Source organism: Condylura cristata, unplaced genomic scaffold (assembly GCF_000260355.1).
Source record: "Condylura cristata isolate star-nosed mole 26May11 unplaced genomic scaffold, ConCri1.0 scaffold00034, whole genome shotgun sequence".
NCBI classification, from domain to species: Eukaryota; Metazoa; Chordata; class Mammalia; order Eulipotyphla; family Talpidae; genus Condylura; species Condylura cristata.
The window spans coordinates 2622637-2633460 of record NW_004567135.1 but is presented as its reverse complement, the minus strand read 5'-3'; the positions used below and the strand labels follow the sequence as shown (position 1 = coordinate 2633460).

Here is a 10824-nt window from a genome sequence, read left to right as displayed (position 1 = left end):
CTCGCCCGCGCGGACCCCGCTCCGGAGCGCTCGCCAGAGCCCGAACCCGGGAGCACCCCGGCTCCCCCTCCCCAGGGCAGCGCGCCAAATGGACGCATGCGCACTCCCAGGGTTGCCGCGTAGCGCTTTCTCCCCCTTCTTTCCCCGCCCCTTCTTCCCTCCCTCCTCCCGTCCCCTCCCTCTGCCCCCCCGCCCCCCCCACCCGCGGCACCTCAGTCGGGGAACAGTGGTGCGAGCTCCAGGCCCGTGCACTGAGGAGGCGGAAACGAGGGGAGCCCCCAGAGCTCCATCAGGCCCCTTCCAAAGGCTCCCCCACCGGGTCCACGCCCCCCACCCCCCACCCCGCCTCCTCCCAATTGTGCATTTTTGCAGCCGGAGGCGGCTCGGAGATGGGGCTGTGAGCTTCGCCCGGGGAGGGGGAAAGAGGAGAGGAGAGAAAAGCTGGGGGTGAAGGGCTTGGATTTGGGGGGAGGGGGCGTACCCCAGAAGCAGGCCCTCACCGAGGGGCTCAGAACACTACCTCTTCACCTACGCCCTGGTGTGCTCTGCCGGAGGACAGGATAAGAATAGAGGAGGGGGAGGGGAAAGAAGGGGACCCCCCAATTGGGGGGGGCAACGGCGAGAAGTAGCAGGACCAGAGGGGAGGGGGCTGCTGCTTGCATCAGCCACACCATGCTGACCCCGCCGCCGCCGCTGCTGCTGCTGCCCCTGCTCTCAGCTCTGGTCACGGCTGCTATCGACGGTGAGTGAGATCCCGCGGCCCCCAGGACCCCCGGAGACACCCACTGCCCCGCTCGGCGTCCGTTCGGGGAAGGGAGCCGCGGGAGGGGTGCCTTTTGTTATCCGGGTCCAGCTGACACAGCTGCGGCCAGACTGGGGCGGGGATGGGGGTCCGGTTTGGAGGATGGGGGCCCTGAGCAGATGATGCTTCTGGGACCCCCCAGCCGAAACAAAGGCCAGAAGCCTGGGAAGAGAGAAGAGGGCTCCCCCTTTTTCTGATCCTGGGATCCAGAGGCCTTGTCTTCCTATCTGGCGGGGAGGGCCTCTGCCCGCCTGCATCTCCACCGCCCACCCCCATCTGAATTGTGAAGGAATCTGGATTTGCAATGTATGGCTGCAAAAGGGGGGGGGGGCCCTGTGCTGTGGGCTCCGAGGCTCCTGAGCCTCCAAGTAGGAGCCAGGTCGGAGTGCCCGCTGGGCAGAGGGCAGGCAGGCCCGGGAAGACTGTGGGTGGGAAGAGGGAGGGCCGCGGGGAGGCCCCCCGCTTGGGTGTGGGGTCTGTGGAGCCAGCGGCCGGAGGCCTGGGTCCAGGATCCTTGGGCTGCCCGCCTGGGTCCCGAAGTGGGCACTTCCCCCCTCAGGGCCTCCAGCAGTGGTCTGGTAGGGCTGTGTTGGGGAGCAGAGCCGGGCGGCAACGCTGTGTGACTTTGAATTTTCCTTTTTAATTCCTGGGAGCTCGGGGATGAAAAAACATCAGATGTCATCACTGGGGAAGGGGACTGAAGAATGGCCTGGAACGCTGGGAGGGGGTGCAGGAGGCTGCCTTCTCCCCTACTTCTGGCTCCATCGCAGTGGACTGGAAGGAGAGTTGGAGGTTGGGGGGGGGATCTGAGGCTGTGCCCTCACCCCTGTTCGAGGCTCCTTTTGGTAAACGTGTTCCTTTTCCGCTTCCCTTCCCCCCCACCCCAGAGTGTACTGCAGTTAGGTTTGAGCCAGAGACGTGTTTGTTGAAACGGGGTGCCCCCTCTCCCTTTTTTCTGTCAGCTATTTTTCCTCTTGTGAGTCATTGGTTCAAGTCTTGCCCAAGCTTTTTAGTCTGGGGTCATGGGGTTGGGCTGGGCTGGGCCCCTGTTTTGAGAAGGGGCGGGATCTCACCCCTTCCTGTCACTTTAGTCTCATCCAGTGAGGAGACTGGGCGAACCCCATGGTGCACCCCTCCTCCATCTTCTAAATCTTGCCAGGTTGGGATTGGGAAAGTTTTTCTCTGAAACCAGATTATCTCTCCCTCTCCCCAACCCCTACTTGCTTCAGTGGGGGAAGGGAGGTTAGGAGGTCCGGAAGTAGCTGTGCCCACAAAGGCAATGTATGGTGACCCTCAAATGGCATCTTCCGGACTGCCTGACCCCCGCCCCCCACTCCCTCACTTATCTGAAATGAGTAAACAGGCTGCTTTCGGTACCCCGGGCCAGGCTCACAGCCGGTCCTGTTCATGACTCCTGCCTTATGCATGTTCTCCGTCCTCCCAGTAGGAGGGGAAACTGAGGCACAGAGGTCTCACGCAGTGGCGTCTGAAAAGTCTAGAAAAACATTTTGAAGAGACGAGGCCCACCAGGAGCCCCGGGGAGTTAGGCAGAACAAGGGAGGTCCCTGTGGACAGCGGTGAAGGTCCCCAGCCCGGTCAGGACCGGCCCGGGGGGCGGCCCCCCAGGCCTCTGAAGCAGCTTCACTTGCCACACCGAGTGGCTTGGTGGTCAGTGGCAAAGGGAAACTGGACATAACTGTCTCCTCACCCGCCTTGGCATTTCTCCCCATCCGCGGCTGTACTGTAGCTCAGACCGGGGGCCCCCGGGACCCCTCCCCTAACACACACTAGTCTTCTTTGGGGATGGGGACGAGTCACTGTAGGGCCGGCTCCCCTGGAGACAGTCTGGGGTGTTTTCTGATCCCACCCTCATGCACCCTCATGCTCCCTCCGCCTCAGGTCCAGAACTTTCTCCCTCGTCCCCTGGGGCAGAAGCCCCTGGCACCGCTTTCCTCACCTTTAACCTCCCCACCTGGGCCCTCACAGCTGGCCGCGTTCCCTCCTGGAGAGCAGCCCCAGGAGCCTGTAGGCCTCTGCCTTGTCCGTGCCCGAGTCACCCCAGGCCCTCGCTCTTCGGCCAGCAGTGTGGGGGACAGCGGGGTAGCAGCGGCCAGGGGCCGAGGCCCTGCGGGGACGTCTTGTCTTGTCTTGTCGGGCGGCTCGCTGCCTCTCCACACTTGTCGGCCGCGACGCGCTGCCCGGAGCCAGTGCTCTGCTGGTCACCAGACCAGGTGGACAGGTGAGGTGAGAGGTGTCAGCCCCCGGCTGGCTGGGAGAAGGCTCCAGACTCTGTTCTGCCCCTGGGGCCCAGACCCCGACGCCCCCCCAGAGGCCTCGGAGGCCTCTCTGGGGCTGCCCTGTGCGGCCTTTTCCTGCTGAACTCCCCGCGCCGCTTTATCTGTGCTGATCCTGCCCCACCCTGCCGGCCTTCCTTGTCCTCCGAGGTCCGCCGAGGTCCGGCCGCCTCTCAGCGCTCTCCCTGCGATGCTCCAAACTCCTGCCTGACTCCAGTGGCCCTGGAGCCCCAAGGAGGCCTTACTTCCCCACGCCCCCCCTCGCCGCCCTCTGCACCCCCCTTCCCCAGCCTGTGGGCTCAGCAGCCTCCCGTCTAACGCCGCACGGGGCTCATCCCCTTTGGGGACTCTGGGTGTAGTTGGCTCCACACGGGGCCCCGGGCCTGTTGAAAGTGGGCGTCAGGAGTGAGCATTTGGGGAGACCGAGCCAGCTCCATCCCATCTTTGTCCCAGATTTCAGCCCACTAAGCAGGATCCTGCATTGTTTGGAGAAGGAAGCAGTTGACTCTGGAGTGTTTCCGGCCAGCGGCCCAGGCGGCCGTGCGGCCTCTGGGGGGCAGAGGGCCCTTTCCCTGTTGCCCCCCAGGAGTGATGAGACTGTCCCTGCGTCTTGACTTCGCGGCTGAAGAGCCCCGTCTTCCTCCCCGCCGCGTCTGTGGGCGACGGTGCCCCTATCGGGGTCTCCTCGGTGGGATGGGCAGGGCAGGGCCGTCCCCAGCGCAGGCTGTGCCGCCCACCCGCCTGGGCTCGGGGGTTCCTCCCCAGGTGCAGCCCCAGACACCGTGTCACTGTCCTGCAGCTCTGGGCCGAGCCGCCCTCCCGTCTGGCTTGCCTCAGTCTGTCTGTCTGTCAGTGTGTCACCCTGGTGCACAGAACTTCTGCCTCTGCCGTCCTTGCCCAGCTTCGGTGGTGCCCCCTGTCTGGTGTCCGGCTCCGTCACTTGGTTTGCCTCGCCTGTCTGCACCCCACCTCCTCCAGCCTCCGGGTGTCCCCGGGGGCACAGGGTTCTCCCCCAGGGGCCCCCATGTTCCCTGCCCGCACCTCGCCATTTTTGTGTTGTTCCCTTCTTTCCTCCAAGTGCCTCTGTCTTCCCCCTCTGCTGATTTTGGGAATAAATTTTGGAGAGAATGTTTCTGGAAGAAGGAAACTTGATTCCCTTTGTGGGCTGAGCAAGAGGGGACGGAGACAGTTCAGAGGAAGGAGGGAGCCTGGCAACGCCTCCCCAGGACCTGTGGTCTGGGCCTCAGGGAGGTGGGGAAGGGGTGCCCGGCGCAGGGCTTCTGGTGGGCTGGCTGCCCGGGCAGGGGACACTGGGAAGGGCTTATCCAGGCCCGTGGGAAGTTATGGTGATGGCCAGAGGCGTTCAGGGGGTCTGAATTTCATTTGCGAGGAAAGGACAAGATGGTGGGGAGGTCACTGGTCAGGCTGATGTCCTGCTGAGTCAATATTGACTCAGGATGGGGGGGAGACCCTTCCCCACCCCCAGCAGTCCACGCCATCCTGTCTGTCCTTCTGTCCAGGCCGCAGCGCAGAGGCCCAGACTCAGGAATGACAAAAATGTGTCTGAGCCTCACTGAGCTGCGGGAAGGAGTCACCCGGTAACACCCAAAATACATAAAATTCAGTGAAAAGCTCTCGGTTCGGACCGCGAGGCCCCGCTACCCCACCCCGTATGTCTAAACGTTGAGATCCCTGCGGATTCTGCCCCAGCCCAGGCCGCCCCCGGCCAGTCTGCTCCCTTAGAGGTCCCCTTCAGAACCCCCCGCCCCCACGGCCTAGCTCTGCTGTGGGCCCAGGCGTCTCCCCCTGGTTCCCTCCTCCTGTTTCTCCGTCCCGTGGCAAGTCCCCTGAGGTCTCCCCTCTGTTCGCCTCCGTGGGGTTCAGGCTCCTGAGCGCACCAGCAGATGGGCCCTCCTCTGGAGAAGACCCCCTCGGGCCTGTACTTTGCCGTCACCCCCTCTGGTCCGGCTTGGCACTCGCCGCTTCCCTGCTCTACCCCCAAGGGCCCAGGTGGGACTCGGGGTGCCGTCCAAGGCTCCAGCAGGGCTGTGGGGCGCGGGCCGGGCCCGTGTTGTGTCTGGACACCCAAGGCTACACCTCCCGGCCTGGCTCTGGGGGCCGTGGCTGGGCCGGGCGCCTGGGTTGGGCGGGGGCGGGGGAGGGCAGGGGTGTTGGCCAGTTAGCATGGCAGTCACATTCATCTCCAGGCAAAGCCGAGAACAGACGGCCCTGTGTCCTGGCGTTCTCTCTGCAACCTCGCTCTCCTCCTCTCTAGTGCTCTCCTTCTCCTCCCTCCTCCCTCTGTCCCGCTCTGTCCTCTCCCTCCTCCAAGTCCTCCCTCCTCTCTGAGGCGCTCGCTCCGGAGGCCACCGCCAGCCCTTGGCGCCCTCCCTCAGGGCCAGAGGCCCGAGACTTTCCCCTGCTGTTACCCTGGCTGTATGGAGGCCCGACGGGCTCCCCGACGGGCTCCACGTGCCCAGCCCCTCCTTTGTGTGGGGGGCATGTGGGGGGCATGCCAGTGGCGCCCCCCAAGAGTCTTGAGGGTCTGAGTGAGTTGAGTGTGTAAGTGCTTCAGCTCAGGAAGGTGCTGAGCGTGAACCCCCACTGGGAAGCTCCAGGGTCACCAGGCTTGGGGGGCAGGGAGGGGCAGTCCTCCTGGCTCAGGGCCTCGTCTGAGCTGCAGGCCGCAGAGGGCCCCTGGGTGCCGGCACTGGGTGAGGGCTGGCTCTAAGCGGATTACAAGTTTCCTACCGCCCCGCCGCAGCGACCCAGCCGCAGCGACCCAGAGCGGGGCCTGCGGGCCCGCGGAGTAGGCCGGTCACCCCTCGCCCTGAAGGAAATCAAAGGCAGGACCAGCCTTCAAATCGGAGTTTCCTGGGGCTCTCTCCACTATCCCTGACAGGAAAGACGTTCTTTCCACCTAGTTTCCATGGTCCCTGCGCTGCCCCAGCCCTCGAGAGGTGTGCCCGGCCCCCCTCGTCCTCTGCCGGCTCCCCCGGAGACGCCTCTTGCGCCCCTCGCCCATCCCCCACCCCTCCCTCTGCAGCGCACATCTGGTTTGTGAATCTCTCTCATTCCAGCTTTCGGAGTTCGCCAGCTGCTGTTTCCTCTGTCGAGTTCAGGCCAAAAATGGGGGTGAGGGACAGCGGGTGGGGGGGACGACGACAGAATGAGCGCCAAGGGAGGGGGGAGCACGGCTGGGACTGGCCGAGGGGGATTGGCCTGACCAAGCAGTGACCTCGGGCCCAGACTGAGCTCTGTCCCGAGGAGGCATGGGCAGCGCGCACTCCGGCCAGGTGGGAGGCCGGGGGTGGCACGGGGGCCGTTTCTCGGCTCCAAACTGCCCATCTGCCTCCTAGTCCCACTCCAGCCCCCTCAAGCCACCCCCCAGCCAGTCTGGGCTGGCCAGGGGAAGAGGACGAGTCCCCAGCATGCTAACGAGGCTGGCGGGCAGTTCCCCGGGAAGACCTCACAGCTGGCCCAGTGGGGCAATGAACTCAGCATTATCCACCTCCTCAAGGGGCCTTTATTCCCTGCTCGGGGTGGGGGGTAGGGGAAGGGGCCGGCTGGGGGGCGGGCTGAGCCATCCTTGATGTGTTTCCTGAACTTGACTCTCACGCTGGCTGGGGGCCTGAGTGCCGTCCCTTCTGCCAAAGATGGGGTTAGGGAGGGAGGCTGTCTCCGTGTGGCCCCTCAGACGCGCCGCCCGCTCAGCGCCCTGACATACTTTGCTCAGACTCTGACCCAACCCTGAGCTCGCCGTGTCCTGATTCCAATTTGTCGTGTACAGCTGTCTTCCCAGGGGACCGGGCTCCTGGTGGGGGGCGTCTGGCCCTCCTTGGCACCCCAGTGCCTAGTGCAGTGCCTGGCACAGTGCATGCCAGCTGAATGAGAATGCAACCGACACAGGCCCAGGAAAAGGCAGCGGGAGGCTGGGAACCTGCCCTGGGTGGGGGCCGAGGGGAGGCGGGACTTGGTGGCGGGTCGGGAGGGGCAGCTCTGAGCGTGTCTCTGTGCGTGCGGCCTGCTGAGGCCTTACTCAGCCACCTGCTGAGGCCTTACTCAGCGAGACGGGTCTGGTACCTGGCTCATCGCCGGCCTGCTGGGGGCTTTGTCCCTTCCTGAGGCTTGCTTCTGAAGTGGTACTTGCAGACCTGCCTTGTCGCGTTGTAGAGAGGGTTAAAGAAGGCCATACACGCATAGAACGGGCTTCCCCTCGTCCTGGCCACACACTGAGCCTGCGGTAAGAGTTAGCGTTACCGTTGTTAGTGATTTCTTGGAGACTGGGTGGGAGCAGAGGGAGGCCCCTGGGGATGAGGGTGTGTGTGGAAGGGGACAGCAAAGGTCCAAGACCCAGATACAGTACCTCTGTAGGTAGGCTGAGCCGAAGCCGGTTCCTAGGGGTCATCCCAGCCACACCCTTGCCTCAGCTCTCCAACTTTTAGGTGCTTCCCAGCTAAAAGTCCTACTGCAGGGCTAACCACAAAGACAGCCTAGATTTCAGGGAATGAAGACAGATAGAGGACTCTGCGCTGTCCTGCCCTGCCCTTCCCAGTCCTGCCCTTCGGTATCTCTGCTGATAACCATCTTCTGGGGGCCTGGGATTTAGGAGTTGGGGATGGGTGGGGTGATGGCTTCCCAGGACCAAGTGTGTGCCAGAGGGTGGAGGAACAGAGACGTTAGATAAGAAGCTCTGAGCCTCTAGTAAAAAATAGAAGATACAGTAAGTTCTCACTTAACAGGGCCAATGGTTTCCTGGAAGCTGCGACTCCAAGTGACATCATGAAACTAGGTCCTGGAATAACGTCATTGCGTTCGATATTGACGGGGATTATTTTCCTCCCTAGCCGCTATAATGAAATAGCTTTTAATGGAACACTCTCGAACCAAACCGTGACTAGATTTCGCAACCCGCGGTCCAGAGAACCTGCCACGGGCCCAAAGGTCCATGTCTCCCGATACAGGCTGGGCGCTGGTCAGAGCGGCCTCGCGTGGCCGCCAGCAGCAGGGGTGTTGACTGAGGGCTGGGGGAGGGATGCAGTAGGCAGGCAGCCTGGGGAGCTGGAGTGGGGGCAAGAAAGTGAGCCCCCCCCCCCCCCGCCAACACTGTGCCCCCAAAGTAACCCACAGGTACCTGCTCCCCCCGGCACATGGACTGTGGCCCAGAGTCTGGGCCAGGGGGACGGTGATGCCGCAGCAGGAGGCGCCCTCGGGGATTCAGGACCCGGGAAGTCATCTCCACCCTTGAGTTACGCCTCCCTTTCCTTTCCCTGCTCCTAGCCCCGAAGACATGCAGCCCCAAACAGTTTGCGTGCAGAGACCAGATCACCTGTATCTCCAAAGGCTGGCGGTGTGACGGCGAGAGGGACTGTCCGGACGGGTCAGATGAGGCCCCTGAGATTTGTGAGTGCCCCGACCCCTAAGTTCTCCCTTTCCCTTTTGGCCTAGGGCAGCCTGGGATGGGGACAGCAGGCTCGTGGCCCGGCGTGGCCCTTGCTGTTAACTGTTGGTTGTGACGCAGCTAAGCTGTCCTCTCCCCCTTCAAAGCGCCGGCGTGTTGTCCGTCAAGCCCAGACGTGGCACCTCGAGCTGCCCGCCGTGGCCGCATGGCCCCCAGGCCTGCCGGAGGCTGTCTCCTGGGCTGACGGCTCTGTGGGAAGGCGCTACTCAGCCTCCCTCCTGTTGGCCTGCCCCCACCCCGGCCCTCCTGCACGTTGGCAGGGACCCCCACATCTTACTGGGTCCCCTGCTGACCCTCAGGCTCCCAGGCCAAAGGCCACCAGCTCGCCCAGTCTCCCCAGAGCCCCACCCCAGCCTGGCCCGCCGCCCCCGCCTTCCCTGCCCCCAGCGAGTGGTGTAATCAGAGGCAGCTGTTTAAACTGGGAGAAAGGTCCCGCCCAGCCCTTGCCCTGCCAGTGGGGGTGGAACTTGCTGGTGGGACCCCAGTGTCCCGGGCAGAGTCTTGGCGTCCCCACCGCAGCCTCACCCTGCTGGACATGCCGGTCACGCCGTTGCTAGAGCTGCCTCTTGCCGGGGCCTAGCCTGCCCGCCCATCCTCCATGTTCTCCCTACACCCCCATCCGTAATTATCGGGGTAATTTTCCGGCGGAAAAGGAGCCACTGGTTCTTTCTCACCCCCACACCCTGCCCTGGAGGGCAAGGGCCAAGCATATTCTGCAAGGGCGTCTGGGGGCGTGGCTCAGGCCGGAATGTCTTCCTGAAGCTGCCTTCTGACCCCATCTCCCCGTTAGAGAGGAGAGTGCTGGCCCTCGTCCACGCTTCCTTCAGCGTGATGCACCCCACACCGTCCCCCTTGACGCACTCCCAGACCCGTCACACGGCCTCTCCAGACAGGGGTACAGAAACAACCTGCGCTCAGACAGGTGCCCCAGACCACAGGGCAGGTCCAGAGGGACGTGGCCACACGCCTGCCACGGCCAGAGCACCAGCAGGCGCACACTGACCAGCCCTCAGGCCACACTCACGCTGCCCCTCACCTGCCGCTGTGGCCCCTGCCCAGACGGAGCTAGAGGCCTGGCCCCGGCGCCCTCGCCCAGCCCCCCACGGGTCTCCCGAGACCTCTGCTCTCCAGCCCCTCTAATTGGGCAACCAAAGACGAACCAAGACTCGGCCGGTGGGCCACGGCCTTAGCCGCGCCCCACGTCCTCCCATCAGGCAGGCGGCAGGTTGGGGGGTCGGGCCAGTGCTGTCTCAGACACGAACACAAGCCACAGAAGCAGCTTCAAAATGTTCTAGTAGCCCCATTCAAAAAGAGGTAAAAGTAACCTAAGGTTCACGTTACCCACTGTTCCACATGTCACTCGGGCCTCACACAGCGTGGTCAGGGCGCCGCCCGCCCTGGTTTGCACTGCTGACGTTGGGGTGTCGCCGTGTCGGGCTGGTGCGCAGCCGGGGTCCGGCGGTCTGGCCCCTGGCCCGGGGCAGCTGTGGGAAGGAGACCCTTCACCGCTAACCCTGGCCTGGCGTTGGGGTGCGAGCAGAGGGGGCTGGAGTCCTCGCCGGCCTCCCCCTTTGCGCTTCTCCAGGAGCCTGGCAGGCCTGTCTAAGCCGGACTCTCGCCAGCCCGAGTCCCCCTGGGATCTAAAACCCCAGTCTCCGCGCCCCCACCGCCCCCGCCCCAGAACCTCTGGCCCCCTAGCCGGCTTGGTCGTGTGACCCTCCGTCTGCCGCAGGCCCACAGAGCAAGGCCCAGCGATGTCAGCCAAACGAGCACAACTGTCTGGGCACCGAGCTGTGCATCCACATGTCCCACCTCTGCAACGGCGTCCAGGACTGCGCCGACGGCTCGGACGAGGGGGCGCACTGCCGAGGTGAGCGCTCGGGGCTGCCGGCCAGGGGTTGACCTTCAGCCTGCCGCCGACGCGTCCTTGTCCTGCTCCTCTGCGCAGAACTGTCACAGAAAGCAGCCCCCGGGGCCCCAGACTTGGAGCTCGGTCGAGGCCCTGGGGGCTCCGTGTGAGCCTGAGCGGGCTCCCCTCGGCCGCGTGAGCTTGGGAAGTCACAGCTCTGCAGACCCAGTTCCCGCCTGCCGAGTGGGTTCCATGCGCTGTTTCGTAGCTGAGGGAGACTAGCGAGGCCCTTTCTTCGTGTAGTTTCTTTTCTTTCTTTTTTTTTTAAAGATGTATTTTATTTAGGTATCCAAGAACTGAGGTGCAGGCCAGAGGCGTGGGGGTCAGAGGACTCCCCAGAGTCAGAGTGGGGAGCAGA

At 64.0% G+C, this 10824-nt stretch overlaps 1 protein-coding gene across 1 annotated transcript in view; it reads left to right on the top strand.

Moving 5' to 3' along the window:
• Window positions 1–370: 370 nt before the first annotated feature.
• The window catches only part of LRP1 (low density lipoprotein receptor-related protein 1), a 66782-nt gene continuing 56328 nt past the window's right edge, over window positions 371–10824 (top strand). The window contains exons 1-3 of the mRNA XM_012732281.1: window positions 371–742; window positions 8377–8499; window positions 10290–10427. Of these exons, the coding sequence (XP_012587735.1) occupies window positions 673–742; window positions 8377–8499; window positions 10290–10427 (331 nt within the window). The 5' untranslated portion in view covers window positions 371–672. The remainder of the gene's footprint in view (window positions 743–8376; window positions 8500–10289; window positions 10428–10824) is intronic.